General features: G+C 34.6%; 1 protein-coding gene across 1 annotated transcript in view; it reads right to left on the reverse strand.

Annotated features, from left to right (window-relative positions):
- The window catches only part of MTREX (Mtr4 exosome RNA helicase), a 95,629-nt gene that overhangs the window by 52,209 nt on the left and 25,008 nt on the right, over positions 1-18,412 (reverse strand). Inside the window, exons 6-15 of the mRNA XM_006074155.3 lie at positions 15,631-15,805; positions 14,377-14,467; positions 13,031-13,155; positions 11,794-11,892; positions 11,267-11,369; positions 10,084-10,215; positions 8,152-8,231; positions 5,374-5,484; positions 3,418-3,519; positions 1,128-1,253 (exon numbers count right to left, since the gene is read on the reverse strand). Of these exons, the coding sequence (XP_006074217.1) occupies positions 1,128-1,253; positions 3,418-3,519; positions 5,374-5,484; positions 8,152-8,231; positions 10,084-10,215; positions 11,267-11,369; positions 11,794-11,892; positions 13,031-13,155; positions 14,377-14,467; positions 15,631-15,805 (1,144 nt within the window). The remainder of the gene's footprint in view (positions 1-1,127; positions 1,254-3,417; positions 3,520-5,373; positions 5,485-8,151; positions 8,232-10,083; positions 10,216-11,266; positions 11,370-11,793; positions 11,893-13,030; positions 13,156-14,376; positions 14,468-15,630; positions 15,806-18,412) is intronic.

Here is an 18,412-nt window from a genome sequence, read left to right on the forward strand (position 1 = left end):
CCAAGAAGCTGTCATTAAGATATTTCCTCCTGACTCAATTATTTTCACACACAAAATAAGAGGAAAGAAAAATAGTGTTTATTATAGCCAACAGAAAAGAAAAGAATAATACAAGTTTTCAGTCTTGGCCATTTTCTGTACACAAAGAACTAAAGTTAGTTACATAGATCCTAAAAATGGGTTTCCAAGTGTTAACCTTTAAAACTGAAAATAAGATACCATATGATCACTATGAATATGTACAGATAAGCTTTCCCTTCACTCATATAAAAACAAAAAAAAATAACAGAATTAACCTATTTTTGTTGCAGCATACCAGGCTTCTCACAACCTTATCTCAAATTCTCCAGGCAAGTCCTAAGATACTCCCTTATGCATGTCTTTACATGTTTAGAAGCTTTAAGTAGCTCATCAGCTGGCAGTTAATTTTATATTTTTAATGCATGTTAATTAAGTTTTTTATCTTATTGACAGCATTCTCTAGGGATATGCTTAATAATTCTTTAATACATAGAAAAGGAAAAGGAAAGCAACCAGGTCAAACTTCCTTGAGAAGCTCTTCAAAACAAAACAAGTATCTTAAGACAATCCAAAACACAAATATTAAACAAGCAAAATGAGGAGGTTAATTTGAAATAAAGCTTATATATTTAAATTTATTATTGGGATATTTACACCCTCTCAATAGGATAAATTAGAATGGTAGATTATAAAATTAATTTATTAAGCTATCTGGGCTTACAAAAATAGAAGAAGGTTAACTGTGCAAAATACTGATATCATCTGCCCTACTTCCGGTTCTGATAGGTGAGGAGCAATCTCTGCAGTGGAGTGGGCAGATAAAGATATCTTATATTTGGAGGGCAAAATAAACATTTCTGCCCTCTCTGCAGACCTCCATCCCCTCCACTGTATGACTTGCTCTCTTCCTATCAGAATAGAAAGTAGGGCACAAAATATCAGCAATTTGAGCAGACACCCTCCTATACCTTCTTCTAAGCCCAGATAGTTTAGTAAATTAACTCATCTACTCAGAAAGTATTTGAACTGATGCAATTAATTTTGATATGGTCCTGAAGTATGCTTCTCAAATTCCTGGTAATGGCACAGAAGCTTAACTTGGTTACCTTAAGTAGTTGTTTTCCAATCGTTGGGCTCATCTTTTCATCTACCATAAGAATTACAATTCCTCTATCATCCATTCCCCTCCTTCCAGCACGACCAGACATCTGAATATATTCACCAGAGGAAATCTGAATGAAAATAATCAAAGTTTAGGAGAAAATCTGCTAAAAAACATATTCTTTAAGATTTTTCTTTAAAATACACAAGCACAAGCTATACATTTGAAGAAAAGAAACAAGATTAAAAACATGAACTTTCAGGAAAGATTTATGTAAAAAGACAAAAAAGCAATACTTAAGAATAATGTTGCAAAATTTTAGCTCCGTAATGATCAAATGGCTATAAGGAAATACTGGCTAATTAACTGGTGCAAAAAATATCTTTAAGCTAGATATTCTGGAAAACAGGAAAGTTTAAGAAAGCAAACAATGACCCCAAATCTACTAAATATCAATTCTGACTTGATCATAAGTGTTCTTAATTTCCAAATGGGATTAATATAAAAATTAACACACACATAAAGCACAATTTCTATTTTCTCAGGGTATATCCCTGGCATCCAGAAGAGTCCATTCATCACTAAGAACTACCTAAAGTAGAAAGGTTAGTAAGTCTCCCACACACAGTCTTTCAGGGTAAAACTGAACCAACTGAACACTGGGCAAAGTTTTATCTGTAAGCGCACATACTCTTCTCCTGTGCAAAGGGTGAAGCAATTCCAGACTTTCAAAAAATGTTTGGCTCAGGAAGGGTTATGAACTACTATACTACTAGAAGGCATATTACTGACAGCATTAGAAACAAACTTAACAACTTGAGACCAACCTTAAGATTAGAAAACAACACTTCAAAATGGCAGTCTGATAAATCTCAACAGGGCTCAAGGGCATTACATTTTGACATAATCTAAAATTATGCTCTTTAGATTTCATAATTATGTTCCTGAATCATCAAGAAAAAGTCCCTTTTTAAAATTCAACTACCCTCATGACTCCATATCCTTCTCTGGGGTCCACTGGAGGCCAAGGAGTATGTAAAGTAACAAAAGACTTATTTATTTTCTTGTAGCATTAATTTTATTCAAAGAACTAACTACTTTTAAACCGATAAATTATGAAGAATTTAAAAGTTTATAGTAACTTAAAATATAAAACATGGAAGACTTTATCCACTTTATCATTAAAAATTGTATTCTACATGAATTAGTCTTCTTTCAATTTAAAAAGTCACAAGTTACATAAAGCTCTTGAACGCTATGTAAAAATTTCTAAAAAGAAATGGTACTGACTCCGTATACTTACATTTCTCTTCTGTTTAGCATCCAACACACTTCAAAACAAATCAAGAAAAATGCTTTGCCTTTAGAAATCTACCATGAGATTTTTCAGTGTATTGGTGATTAGTAACTACTGCCAGATATTTCTTTAAGCAGAAAAAAATCATTAAGAACTAAAGGAATAGCTAATAATTTGCTCCAGATGCCACATTATATGAATTTTTGGTTTGCATTAAATACTCAAAAACTAGAAATCTCTCTTCCTCCACCTGCTTTTCACTCTTGTGATGCTCCACTGACTGCCTGGGAAATACCCATCTGCTATTTGTTGCTCAGTTTTAGGATTGCCTTCTTTATGAAATCTTTCCTGACCCCTTATATACAAGTGACTTTTTTCTTGTGTTTTATTCTTCCTGTACGTACTTCTCAAGGTCCATAAAATAACTTCCACCTGCACTACGTCACTTCACAGTAGAAATTGGTTTGGTTTTGTGTTAAATTTAACATCCTCAGCACTTACCATAGTTCTAGGCCCATAGTTTAAGTTTAGTAAGAAGGGGTTACTTGCCTCTGGATTAAGGATTTATTTTTACTCAGATTAACCATTTCACTCATGATCCCAACTTTTGCTTTAGAAAAGACATATGTGCAAACCTATTAAAAATCTCCATTTTAAATCTGAAGAGTAAAACAGTGAGCTACAATTGTATCTACTATAGCAGAGGTGTTTTAAATAACAAACTTTAAGAAATAAAAATTCTAGATATATTTAAAATGCATTACAACAGTCATGGCTCATTTGCACACTTATCACCAAACTCTTTCACCAAAAGTAATTTTTGACTAAAAAACAGTGATAGAATGAATTTGAAAACTTAATCTTAATGAATTATTAGCTCACATACAAATTCTTAAGTATTTAGAACTGAAAATCTCAAAGACTACGTGAGCCAAAATCATCTTAGGTGATTTTGAACACCTTCAAGTTTCTTCAATATATGAATTATTTTACTTACCCATCGGAAATCCTTCCCATCAAATTTTCGGGCATTTGTAAATAAAACAGTTCTAGCTGGCATGTTAATCCCCATAGCAAAAGTCTCAGTGGCAAATAAGGCCTAAATGAATGAATAATTATACAATTAAACACATATTTTAAACTGAAAAACTAGTCTTATATTCAAGTACAAATAAATCATTAATTTTTAAAATTAGTTGCTAGAGTGTGTGTGTGTGTGTGTGGGTGTGTATATGAGTTGCTCAGTTGTGTCCAACTCTTTGTAACTCCACGGACTGTAGCCCGCCAGGCTCCTCTGTCCATGAAATTCTCCAGGCAAGAATATTGGAGTGGGTTGCTGTTTCCTTCTCCATTAGTTGCTAATGAGATGATACAAAAATAAGGCATGCTACTCCAGGTATATTTTAGTATTTTATACTCAAATTATTAAATTTACATATAATTATATATATTACTATAAATTTACATTATATTTAATGTACCTTACACCCCCACCCCCAAAATTTTTAATTCAGGGAAAACAGTCTTTCTTTAATTCCAGAGGTGGTAACTTGGAGAGACTATTACCGGCCTAATGGACAAGGCATTATTAGGCTGTAGAATATTTTTCTAAACATATTAAGATTTCCTGGCTTCTTCCTTGATGATTCAGTGGTTTTAGAGACACCTTTCAAAATTGGCGGCACTTTCAGTTCACATTTAAGACTTTACCAACAAAAAGCACACAAAGGTATGTGTAGAAATTAAGGTATGTGTACAAATTAAGTCACTGAAGTACTATTAAATAATCTAAACTGTCATCAATAGCTAATGAGATAAAAAAAACTTTATGTCATCAACTCAACAGAATACTATTCAATTATTAAAATGAAGAGCAATGCATATGACAAAATTGAATAATATAGGTAATATAATCACTTTTGTATAAAAATTAAATCAAGTATTATTTCTATGTATCCTAGTAGATATTTCTGGGAAGTGAAGGGCAATGGGGGTCTTTAATGTTTTACTTTATGTACAGTTACTCGATTTGACTTCTACACTATACTTAAAAGATTCCTTAAAATGGACCTAAACAAAATATGCAATCTATGTAAGAACATCAACAGGGCCTTACCAGGACCCAGGTATAAATAGTGACCAATTCTTTATCTAAAATACTTCAAGTATGGTCTTTTTAGAGTGAGTAAATTTCTTTTAAATATCCCATTTAGTACTAAAGTTCTCATGACAAATCTCTAATTTGAGTTTTAAACATAAAATAATTTGAGTCATATAAAGGTTTATGACAACATTTTGGAGTTTTTTCCCATTTTCAATAGTCTGTTACTGGGTACAGGTATTGACATAATATTAAAAATTAAGTTAGACTCTCTTCAATTTGAATGAGAACATCCTAAATAGCTCTTTCACAAGTTTAACAGGCAATTCTCCTTGTTTTCTCTAAACTAGTCCTTTTAATCTGTATACAGAAAAGAGTTCACTTACAGAATCAACTCTAGGTGTGATCATTAAACACCTGGAAAATTCTACACTGTATTCAGTAATGATACCATTTCTTACTTTAAGACTAGGAAAAGAGGGACTTATCTGGTGGCAGGTACAGTGGCTAAGACTCTAGATCCAACATGCCACAACCAAGAGTTCATCTGCTGCAACTAAAAGACCCTACATGCCACAGCCAAAGATCCCTCATGTGGCAACTAAGATCCAGTGCAGCCAAATCAATAAAGACTAGAAAATGAAACAAATGACTTCTACATATAGTCCCAAACTTATGAAGCCTAATACTGCACACAAAAATCAAGTTCATCACCCAAGTCATTCCATTCAACTTACTTAAAAACAACAACAATAACAAAAACAAAGTTGCCTATGAACAGTATTCTTGATAATTTTCAAACTGCCCACAAAACACAACTTTAGGGCATAATAAATAAAAATAAAATCATACCTTTATTAATCCTTCAGAAAAGAGAATTTCTATAGTTTCTTTCAAAATAGGAAGTAAACCACCATGGTGAATACCAATCCCCCGTTTCAAGAGAGGAAGTACATTTTCAACCTACAATTGGATTAAATTATATTTTTTAAAAGATGTGAGGAAAAGAACTTTTAAAATGTGAAACTAACCAAGCAAAGCAAAGTAAGTAATCAAGAAAGAATCCTGTTAAAAGAAACATTATACAACTTTTTCAGAAAAAAGCAAAAACCAAACCTATATTCCCAGATTATTAAATACAAAACACAATGTAATTCTGCCACAGCTTTAATATAAATATGTTTTAAATAAACTTTATAAATGTTTTGCTTCCTCATTCAAATTTTCCAGCATCACTTCATCTCCTCCTAAAAAATTAATGGTTATTAAATGGCAAAGTGTGTATCTGTGCAAAATAAACGAAAAATACTGGCCAACTCAAACCAAAAGGGGATAAATAACTATAAAGCATATTTAATATAAATATTTGGTTGTTAGTCGTGAAGTCGTGTCCAAGTCCTTCACGACCCCATGGACTGTAGTCCACCAGGCTTCTCTGTCCATGGGATTTTCTAGGCAAGAATACTTGAGTGGGTTGCCATGCTCTCCTCCAGGGGGATCTTCCCAACCCAGGGATCAAACCTATGTCTCTTATGTCTCCTGCATTGGCAGGCAGGCTCTTTACCACTAGCACCTGTACTTTATCTTAAAACAAATAAATTACTCTAGAGGTCCATCTCATTAACACTATTAAATGCCATTAAATTTTTTAATTAGACTTCACGGGCCAGTGTGACTCATCAGTGAAGGCTGAGATGGGCACACACATGTGCCCCAAGATGCCCAAGCCCTTTTCAGACAAGGGCTGTTGGCCACTCCACAAAGGCATTACTTGTCAGGCAGTCCTTCCCCAAGGAAACAGACAACACACTTCACAGAGGTCTCTGCCATCAATATTCTATGTTTCTAACTAATAATAAATCCAAAGGAGCTCTTCTCTCAAAATAAAACCAAGAAAAGAAGTGTGCTAGATTTCACCTACACCTCTGACTTTATGGGGGGCTGTCCCCCACTACCTCTCTCTGAAAAAAGAGTTAACTTACAGCTCCAGTTAATAAAGTTCCTGGGTGTGATAGTGTTTCAACCTACAAATTCCTTTGGAAGTCCTCTAGCCTGCCTGAATAGGTTTTTCCAGCCACATGTGATTGCTCAGAGCCTCCCAACTGTGAGAGGCATGAGATGTTTTAAATTGTCTAAAAATTGTATTGGTGAAGGGATTTTCACTTGTTGGGCCAATGTTTGCTGCTAAGTTTCCATATCCCTTACCTGCTGTGTCCCTGGCAGTGTATTGATTAATATAATTGGTGTAAGTAGTAGCTTTAATGTTTGTAACCTGGGACCCTTGAGTTAATTCTTTTTCTTGTTATAGCCCACCACACCTTTGCTCTGTAGGAATGCAACTTTATCTAATGCTTTTGGAGGGTGGCTCCTGACCAATCACCTTTAGAGAAAAATAAGTTTTCTGAAGAAAGGGTCTTAAAATGTTAACAGGCCTCCAGGCCAGAAGATGATGCAAATCACCTAAGCTTTTGCATATGATAAGTTTGCAGGAAGAAAGCCTGGCTTGCTGCATGACTCTACCCCTTCCCCCATTATCCTCTACGCATAACTTAAGGTATAAAAACTACTTTGGAAAATAAAGTGCGGGCCTTGTTCACCAAAAAAAAAAAAAAGAAGTGTGCTAGAATGACAAGGATATATAAAGACATGGCTCAGCCCTTAGATACTATTAACTCAGCTGGAAAGAAAAATCACAGTAAGATTCTGTAAGTTAAATACTATTTTAAATGCCAAGAAACAAGCAGTGCAGTCTTATTGTAAAGACCACATAAATCAAAGCAATCATTTATAGCGTATGACCTTCCAATTTTTCTTTTCACAAAATAAAACTTTCACAAAGTATTAGGTTGGACTAAAAAATTAGTTCTCAGGATTGGATGCACATTAGAACAAGAGTTTCTGAAAGATTCTAATAATCAGGGCACACCAGATAGTTAAATCAGAAACTCTGGAGTGGCAACGAGGCATGAGTATATTTTAGAACTCCTAAGACAATTCTTACAGGCAAAAGAAAAGTGAAAGTGAAGTCGCTCAGTCGTGTCCGACTCTTTGGGACCCCATGGACTGTAGCCTGCCAAGCTCCTCTGTCCATGGGATTTTCCAGGCAAGGATACTGGAGTGGGTTGCCATTTCCTTCTCCAGGGGACCTTCCCGACCCAGGGATTGAACCCAGGTCTCCCACACTGCAGGCAGACTCCTTACGGCTGAGCCACCAGGAAAGCCAAAAGAAAAAACCACTTTAATTAACTAAAGAAAAGCAGAAATCAAGTTTTTCACTAAACATGATTTTCATTAGGTGTACTTTATTGTGTCTGCTACCCTTATGAATTAAGAAACTAACTGACTTAAAATTAGCATTTAAAAATTTCATAGTATTAGGAACAGAAGCAGTAATTTCCAGATCATGCTAGCTTTCAGAGAAAAGTTCCTTCAAGGCAGCAAATCTTTCCTTCTGTCACCATCTTAGAAGTTCAAAACAAAAATTAAGGTATCATTTCAGTGCACAATGCAACATATTTACTGCAGTGTGCAAACAGTACAATATATGACACAGTAACAAAACCATGAACTACAAAGTGAATATATACTATCTGTTAATATCCACACTCTACTTAATGACATTAAACACACCTGAGGGAGCTTTTTGTCTTCATCAGACAAGCAGTCAATTGCATTACTGAAAACTTCTTCAACCATCTTCTTTTCCTCATCTAGGAGAGAAAATTCAATCGTATATAAACATCTAAGTGAGTTGGTGATACCAAATTTCACACACTGTAAAGAACAGAGTCATGAAGAGTAAAAGTAATGACTCAGGATTTAAGACAGAAGAGAAAGCACATCAAATTTATCACATAATTATTAAACAAAATTCACTGCCTTTAAAAACAGATCTAGCAGCTAGTCCATGAATAAAAGTGCTTTCTTATAAAAGCAGTAACAATAACTACACTAACTATATACATGCAATATTTAAGTGAAAAAATTGCAGGACATGGGAATTATTTTTACTCACTATTGAGGAAAGTGAGACATACAGCAAATAATGAGCACTGGTATTAACTGTTAGATCAACTATTTCAAAGCCTATACTCTTAACCATTTATACTGCCTTCTTTACAGTGACTATTAACAGCCAAAAAATATTTGTTGACTTAATCAACACAAAACCCTGCAACAGCACATGCAGCACTGGTAGTGATAAGAAAATATTTCTAAGTAGAGCAACTGACTCAGTAAGAAAGACAAAAAATATTGGCTTTAGGTGGGCATATGGGTTATCTGCCATGTTATTTTTACCCATGGATAAGTAAAAATTAGCTTTAAAATGCATGGGATTGGGACTTCCCTAGTGGTCCAGTGGTTAAGAATCCACCCAGTGAACTAAGAGCCAATGTGCTGCGGAGCAACTAAGCCTGTGTGCCGCAACTACTGAAGCTCGAATGCCTAGAGCCCGTGACCCACAGCAAGAGGAGCAACTGCAGTGAGAAGCCTGCACACTCCAACTACAGAGTAGCCCCTGCTCACTACAGCTCGAGAAAAGTCCATGTGCAGGAAAGAAGATCCAGTGCAGCCAATTTTTAAAAATACATGGCATTAGTTCTATGCCTTGATAGAGAAAACAAGAAAACTGAAATCTGATTTTGGATGACTGAAAATATTATTTACTTCTCACTGTATAGGATTGGAGAAGGCAATGGCACCCCACTCCAGTACTCTTGCCTGGAAAATCCCATGGACAGAGGAGCCTAGTAGGCTGCAGTCCATGGGGTCGCTAAGAGTCAGACACGACTGAGCGACTTCCCTTTCACTTTTCACTTTCATGCACTGGAGAAGGAAATGGCAACCCACTCCAGTGTTCTTGCCTGGAGAATCCCAGGGACGGGGGAGCCTGGTGGGCTGCCGTCTATGGGGTCGCACAGAGTCGGACACGACTGAAGTGACTTAGCAGTATAGGATTAGATATGTAAAAGGCTGAAGTAAATGACAACTGGGTTGGTATTCAGCATGCAGCAATTTTTGCCTAGGATATACTACTATCTAGCTGTGTGACTTTTAAGTAGTTACATTTACAGTTAATATGTGGGAATAGTAAGTTGACTTGCTAGAAGTTTTTCTACTTTTTTCAAAAATTATGCCAGTTAGGTACAGGGGCAGGTCTTCCCGGTTTGGATTTCCAGAAGAATGAAACATAACAGAAGATAGTCTGACCAGGAGACTAACCTTAAGCAATCAGATAGAAAACCACAGTAACCAAAGAGCTATGGCAATAAAGTATAAGAAGGCATGAGCATGAGTCTTAATACTTCTTAGTAGGGTTCTTTGGATTTCATGTAGAACAAATATTTTATATATAGATGTATACTTATCTTCCAATAAAAGACAGAAGAAAGGAAAAGAAATGGTAAATTGAGCCTTAAAGCTTTTACAAATATGACAGAATTACTGCTGTAACTGTAAGGTGAACTGCAAATCTCAGCAATACACAATTGCTGTCTTACCAGAAATATATTTACATTCACTTTCACATGGCATTAAAGCAATACTGAAATTATACACTACCTGTGTTGAAATCTAATTTGGTCATTTGAAGTGCATAAGCTTCACAATCTTTCTTACTAAAACTGAAAATAATAACAGGTTGAAAATTTCTTTCCATAATCATCTTCACAATCTTGAATACGTTTGATGGACCTGCAAAAAAAGTACATAAACTATGATGAAAAATTCACTCAAAATGGACCACAGACTTCATTGTAAAACTACAAAACTCTTCTATATATGTAGGAGTAAATCTTCATGATGTTGGGTAAGGCAAAGCATTCTTAAGATATGATAGCAAAAGCATAAGCAACAAAAGGAAAAAAATCAGGTAACTAGATTTCATCAAAATTTAAAACTTTTGTACTTCAATAGACACCAGCAATAAAGATACCCTTAACTTACAGAATGGGAGAAAATATTTACAAATCAGATATCTGATAAAGGCCTAGTATCCAGAATATATAAAGAATCCTTACTATTCAACAACAAAAAGAAAATCTAATTTTTGAATGCACCAAAAATTTAAATAGATATTTGTCATAAAATCATAAAATGGAATATTATTTAACAATAAAAAGGAATGATGTATTGATGTATTGATATATGCTATAACATGGATAAACTTGGGAAAAAAAAAGCTAACTGAAGGAAGTCAGATGCAAAAGACTGCATATATCATGATTCCATTTATATGAAATGTCTACAAAAGGAAAACAGAAATAGAAACTAGATTAGTGATTATTTAAGGTTGAGGGGTAGAGAAGAGGTTGGGAGAAAATAAAGAATGACCACGAATGGGTATGGGGTTTCTTTCTGAATTAATGAAAATGTTCTAGAATTACAAAGTAGTTGCACAACTTTGTGACTATACTAAAACCCACTTAATTGCACCCTTAAAAAATGGTGACTTCAATAGTACGTGAATTGTATTTCAATTAGAAAAATTGACTGTGATGACAGCTGCACAATTCTGTGACTATACGAACAACCACGGAGTTGCATACTTTACAGGTCAATTGTACAATGAACTCTCTCAACAAATGTCATGTAGAAAAAAGACATAAGTTTTTACTCATTCAATTGTATCACATACTATCTAGACGTCTATATAGCTTCCAGAGGGGGGAAAATGTTTTTTAAAAAATGTAATTTGAAAATACAATTTTCATGTAAAATCCTCAAAAACAAAGTTCCAAGTTACCTTTTGTTCCTCCTTTTCGCCCCTTCTGATCTCCTTTTGCCAAATCACCAGCATCTCGAAGTACTTGCATTGCAGTATTAAAATTATCTTCTCTGAAGTCACCCTAGCATCACAAATATTTTTCTATATAACTTCACTAATACTTAATCATAATCCAAACTAATACTTAATCATAATCCAAACTTTTTTTTACCTCAAAACAAAGCTTCCTCAAATAAATAATTTAATAATAAAACTAGAAAAAACAAAACCATAAGATATCTGAAACATGTACAGAGCCCCTTATTTTCAAGGCATTTAAAAATACTGGAAAAGGAGGGGAATCTAATTCATGCATTTAAAAAATTTGAGTCTTAAATATAATTTTTGAAATAAAAATACATATACAAAGAAAATCAACAATAACTTTGGACTATAAAACTAGGGGAAAAAAAACAGATCTCTGCTCTTCTTCCCTAGTTTAAAGAAAAGTGGGTATAAACAGTTATGTGATATTAAAGATACAAGAATGATAATTACTCCCTTACATTTTCATCAACCACAAGGTGCAGGCCATCTCCCCCGGCTGGAAAAATATAGTGCTGTAATGGAGTAGGCCGATAATCTGTGTAAATTACATGACAAGGCTGTAAAAACAAAGAAAATGAAAATCAAGGACAAATACATGATTAGAGTTTCTATAATGATTTCATACTTCAGACCTATGATGCTGTAATTAAGGAAGACTTCTATTCCCAGGGATGGAGGAGCCTGGTGGGCTGCTGTCTATGGAGTCGCACAGAATCAGACACGACTAATGTGACTTAGCAGCAGCAGCAGTATGGCAACACAGAATGTACTGAAGTAAAATGGGACTTCTCGACCCCACAGAGACTTTTTACAGCTTTACTAAAACAGGAGGTTGATCTCTTCCAGAAGATTCACTGAGATTCTATCCTACAGGAGCAACATGGGTGTTACAAAAATACCACCAAAGAGGTAATAAATGGATAAAAATAAATTTGTGAACCTTCTGGTATAAAAGAAAAATAAGGGCAGAAAAATAAAATAAAGAATACATGAACAAATGCTTGTTATAAGGTCCTTTAATGCTCCTAAAATTGGACTAGAAAAGCAAAAAGGAAACTCAGTCAATAAAAAGTCTGCGTTTACATGAGAAAAATCAAACCACTCTCTCAAGAAGTGAAGTCAAAGTTGCTCAGTCCTGTCCACTCTTTGTGACCCCATAGACAATAGTCCATGGAATTCTCCAGGCCAGAATACTAGAGCGGGTAGCCTTTCCCTTCTCCAGGGGATCTTCCCAACCCAGGGATCAACCCCAGGTCTCCTGCATTGCAGGCAGATTCTTTACCAGCTGAGCCACCAGGCAAGCCCACACTCTCAAGAGAGGCCCAGCTTTTCTTCTGGTACCAAGGTCTTAGAGGAAATTTCCTACTAGTACTCATGGCTCCCTGTAGAAGGAGATGCAGTAGTTTACAAACCTGGCAAATCATCAGGATCAATTTGGGAGCTTCTGAAAGTTAAAAATTTCATGACCCAGGATCCTACTCTCAGAGATTTTGATGTACTGGGTTTGAGTTGGATTCAGAAATTTACACATATAAAAACTTAGTTGATTTTGATAAGCTTGCTTGCTTTGAAAAGCAGTTTTACATTAAAATGTCTTATTTATTCTAGGTAGCATTAGGAACAAAGTATAGGATATAGAAAGGCAAACTTGTAATATTTAAATATTGAAAAGATCAAAAAAGAGAAAGAAAATACCTGTTTATGTAAGTGGCAAATCCACTCAGCAAACTGTCGGGCATTTGGAATAGTAGCCGAAAGAAAGACATAGTGAACGTTATCAGGAAGCAAAATAATAGTTTCTTCCCATACGACACCACGCTCTGAAAAATACAAATATACCTTGGAATTCAACGTCACTTTATCATTTTCTCTCATGCTCAATTATCAGAAATGCAGATCACTTTACACAAAGATATTTTTAGCCACAGATCCTTACTGTAAACTACTTTCTAACCATGAACTGCATCTAGCAGAAAGTTAGTAGACTAGACCACCATAAACACAATGTACTCTGAAATAACGGCCTGCAAAAAAAGCAGCTCCAAATTGAATCCTGTTCAGTCTAACAAGAGTCCCAGGACAATGGAAACAGTATTTCCATCTCACTTAGAGAAGCAGAAGTTATTGGCTTACAGAAGGTCACAGAAACAGATTTCAAAGAAACACTATTACTATACCACAGTGTCTTTCAACTAAATTACCCTCATGATCTCTAGAGATGAAAGAAGGATTTGACTAGAGATGAAAGAAGGATCTGATAAACAACAAAACTGTAAGTCAGTTTTATTAAAGTGTAAAAAACAGACAGGAAAATCCATTTGAGAATTTCCTTCCAAATGAACAAATCAATAAAAGATTCATAATTTAAAAACAAAAATAACTTTATAATTTAATCTTTTGAATTTAATAAGAGTAAAATTTTACAAAGGGTAAATGATTTCTTAAATTGTATTATTTTTCCTATAAATACAGGTTAACTCAGTGCTTTAGCCAAATAAAAACTAAGCTTCAAGTGTGTACATATTAAACATTTAACTTTTAAATATGTTAATTTCTGCCACGTTCTACCTAAAATCCCAAGTATACTTACTTTTCCATTATAGTAGTGCAATAGTTCAGGTAAAGAGACTTTTTTTGTTGTTGTTCATTTTTATCTCATAATTCTCATTGTTTAAATCATAAACATGCATTTCTTAGTTTTTATAAAAAACTAAAATAAATTGATAAAAATCAAGAAAGTTAACTCTGTAGGCCAGCAGTTTTGGAAATTCTTTAATATTAGATATATTAGAGAACTCTCTATTAAAAGCAAACTAATTTTAATTTCATTTTAAAATCTGAAGTTGCATTTTCTCAACCAGAAGTTGTTACTATTCAAGAAGCTGTAACTGAATGAGGTCCAACCAGAAAAACTATATCATGTTATCCACAATTTAGTTTACTACAACTCTACCCATAAGAAAGTACGATAACTTGTTCAAAATTCCTAATTTCATTCTTAAATAACATGGCACACATCTCAATAACACTACAGAATATACCTGAATCTCTCATGTAATGAATTTCATCAAATATGACCCAAGCAACTTCTCGCATAACTTCAGAACCCCTGTACAGCATACTTCTCAAAATCTAAAAAAGAAGTAGAAGATTTAGCAGGATTCTGACGTACCAAAAACTCTTCTAACAAGAAATTTTGTATATTCTTTTTTAATAGAAACATTAAAATAATTTTAGAGCGTTACATATCTTAAGTATATAATACTCCTTTGCTTCTCAAGTTAGTAATCATATATAATCCATGGAGAGAATTATTATCAACTCCATATCCATATACCTTGAATATGAAGCTACTTCCTTTTATGTAAAGCACTTCACTCAAGACCTACACTTGCTAGGAAACAAAAGTAACTTAAAAATCATCTTCTATCTAACACAACGAATCTCATACTGCTACTGATTTTTTCTACCTCATCTTAACAACATGAATACTTCCTAGCAACTGTTCTTCAGATTTCTGAGTTAAAGAAATTTTTCTATGGATGGAAGAAAGTTTTGAGAATGGAAAATAAACTCATCTTGGGGATCAAGATGAGCATGGGCAATGCTTTCTGGCTGACTTTAAAACCAGAAGCTAATTTATGCTCTCTAGTAATTCAAGCATGTAGAAAAGTACTTAGTTAAGACAGCTAAGTGTCCAAAATGTAAGATGCTATCAGATCAGATCAGATCAGATCAGATAAGTCGCTCAGTCGTGTCCGACTCTTTGCGACCCCATGAATCGCAGCACGCCAGGCCTCCCTGTCCATCACCAACGCCCGGAGTTCACTGAGACTCACGCCCATCGTAAGTATATGCAAAACTTAACTGTGATTATGGGAAGAAGCTAAACATAACTGGGCATTTTTTAAAAAGCTATTTATCTATTTGTATCAACACTCAGATGCAAAAGAAAAAAAAATTCACAAAGAAGGTGCCACAACTTAATCAAAGGTATGTACTCCAATCATTGAAACTATATAAAACCATCAAACTATTATCATGTCACTGACAATATCCTTTAAAAATACTTTATGCAACTTTATTATATGATGACAGAAATAATGGAAATTTACAACTAAATTGAAACAATTTGTTGTAAGATAAACTCTCCTACCCCTTTCAAGTAAATCTACTCAGAAAGTATTGCCCTTTTACCTGTATAGAGCAAGTAATAAAACATTAGCTGTTTTAACTGATGAATCACATTAATTAAATTAAAAAGGAAAAATTAGATGAGACATCATATAAATTACCTCTGTGGTCATAACAAGACAGGATGCTGTAGGATTAATAGTAACATCTCCAGTCATCAGACCAACATCTTGAAATTCTTCATACATTTCACGGTATTTCTGGTTACTCAGGGCCTTAATTGGGCTAGTAAATATTACACGTTGTTTTTCTCTTAGCGCCAATGCAATGGCATATCTAAAAATGTGAAAATAAGTAAGAATAAACTGTTTACAAAAAACTCTTTAGAAGTATGTGATTTGATAAATTATATTAATATATAAATTGTGTCCAAATTTTTCCTCATTATCTAAAGACTTTGTAAAATATTAATGTCTTATTCTATTCACTTTCAACAAACTAGAATAATAATCATGACAAATCTGAAGAACAGTGGTCTAAATGAACAAAAAACATTTTTAACTCTGGTGTCTCGGAGTTAATGTAATTTAATTACTAATATCAATGAATTACTAATAGCTACCCTATTTCTTGGAAGCAAAATACCTTTGGCTCTGTAGATGGACCTCTAGAAGTTTACAGAGCCTCTGCTGCTGCTGCTGCTGCTAAGTCGCTTCAGTCGTGTCCGACTCTGTGCGACCCCATAGACGGCAGCCCACCAGGCTTCCCTATCCCTGGGATTCTCCAGGCAAGAATACTGGAGTGGGTTGCCATTTCCTTCTCCAATGCACGAAAGTGAAAAGTTAAAGTGTCCCTCAGTCGTGTCCGACTCCCAAAGACCCTATGGACTGCAGCCTACCAGGCTCCCCCGTCCATGGAATTTTCCAGGCAAGAGTACTGGAGTGGGGTGACAGAGCCTTTACCTGTCAGTTTTTACATAAAGACTATAAATATTTAATAAACACTGGAAAATGAGTTGTTTTTGAGTTTCACAAATAAGTTAATCATATATATCCACTTTGCACTTGTATCAGTTATCAACTCTGTCCCTGACTGGAAATTATACCAAGTTCCAATAGTTCTTTCATAAAGATTCATGCACTACAAGATAGTTTTTCTTTTTCAAAGAAAATTCAATTGAGTTAAATATTTAAATACACACCATGAAATCAGGACTAAACTTAGCACTGTGGTACATGTTCCTTATTTAAGATACAGTTCCTACCAACAATAGGCTTATGACAGATTTCAGGAGACAAAAACAATGTTCATCCCGATCATGCCCCCAAAGAGTGAAATAATTAAAAAATCAAAAGTTGTCCAAACATGGTGAAATATGAATAGTAAGAAATATACATCAAAGAGAAAAGAATATACAGATGCTGTAAAAAACGAGAAGACATAAAGAGAAACAGGAAAGTGTGATCAACACTTAAGAAAAAGAAGCAGTCATGAGAAACTGAGTGGGCCCAGATGTTGGACTTAGCAAACAAAGACTTCAAAGAAGCTGTAAAAGACATGTCCAAAAAATGTAAGGAAACCATGTTCTAAGAATTAAAGGACACAGGACAGTGATTCAAAGGGGCAATCTCAATAGAGAACTGAAACTACAACAACAAAACCAAATGAAAACTTTATAGATGAAAAGTAAAATAATATACAATTATGAAATGAAAAATCCACTAGATGGCTCAAGAACAGATATGAGAAGGCAGAACAAAGAATTTGTAAATATGAAGATAAATCAATAGAAATTATCAAAGCTAAAGAAAGAAAGAAACAGAAGAAAAACAAACAGACATTCAAAGATTAGTGGGACAACCTCAAGTGTTCCAACGTACGTGTGTGTGCACTCAGTCGAGTCTGACTCTTTATGGCCCCATGGACTGTAGCCTGCCAGGATCCTCTGCCCATGGAATTTTCCAGGCAAAAACACCTGAGTGGGCTGTCATTTCCTATTCCAGGGGATCGTCCCAACCCAGGGGTCGAACCCACGTCTCTGTGTCTCCTGCACTGTCAGGCAGATTCTTTACCACTAGTGCCACCTGGGAAGCCCTGTGTGTTTCAACAGAAGTACCAAACTGAGAAAGAGACAAAACAAACATTTTTTAAAAAAAATAACAATAAAAAAACTTCTACACTTGTTTTTTAAAAATATTAATCTATAGGTCCTTCCCTGGTGGCTCAGATGGTAAAGCATCTGCCTACAACGCAGGAGACCTGGGTTCAATCCCTGGGTTGGGAAGATCTCCTGGTGAAGGAAATGGCAACCTACTCCAGTATTCCTGCCTGGAAAATCCCATGAATGGAGGAGCCTGTTAGGCTACAGTCCATGGGGTCACAAAGAATCAGACACGACTGAGTGACTTCACTTCATAGATCCAACGAACACAATGAACCAAAGCAGGAAAAACTTTGGAATCACATCTAGAAACAAACTGCTGACTGACAAAGACAAAAAGAAAGTCTTCAAAGCAGCAAAAGAAAAACAACTCAAAACATACAAGAGACCACCACCATAATTAAGGCTTACTTCTGATGGGAAAAAATGGAGTAGAAGGAAACAATAGAATGACTATCCAATAGTCAAACAGTAGAATGACTATCCAATATTCAAAAGAAAAAAACTGTCAATCAAGAACTATATATTCAGTGGCATTATCCTTTCAAAAATAAAAGCAAAACAAAGACATTTTCAAATAAAAATTGAGGGAATTCACTGCTAAAACATCAACCATACAAGAAATATTCTTAAAAAAATTTTTAACCAGAATCCAGAGAAAAGAATAGAGCTTAAAATAATAAATACGTGGGTAAATGTAAGACTTTACATACTTCTCTTTTATTCAATTAGTATTTTTTAAAACATAAAAGATTATTTAAAGCAAAAACATTATTTTAACA

This window comes from Bubalus bubalis, chromosome 19 (assembly GCF_019923935.1).
Source record: "Bubalus bubalis isolate 160015118507 breed Murrah chromosome 19, NDDB_SH_1, whole genome shotgun sequence".
Taxonomy (NCBI): domain Eukaryota; kingdom Metazoa; phylum Chordata; class Mammalia; order Artiodactyla; family Bovidae; genus Bubalus; species Bubalus bubalis.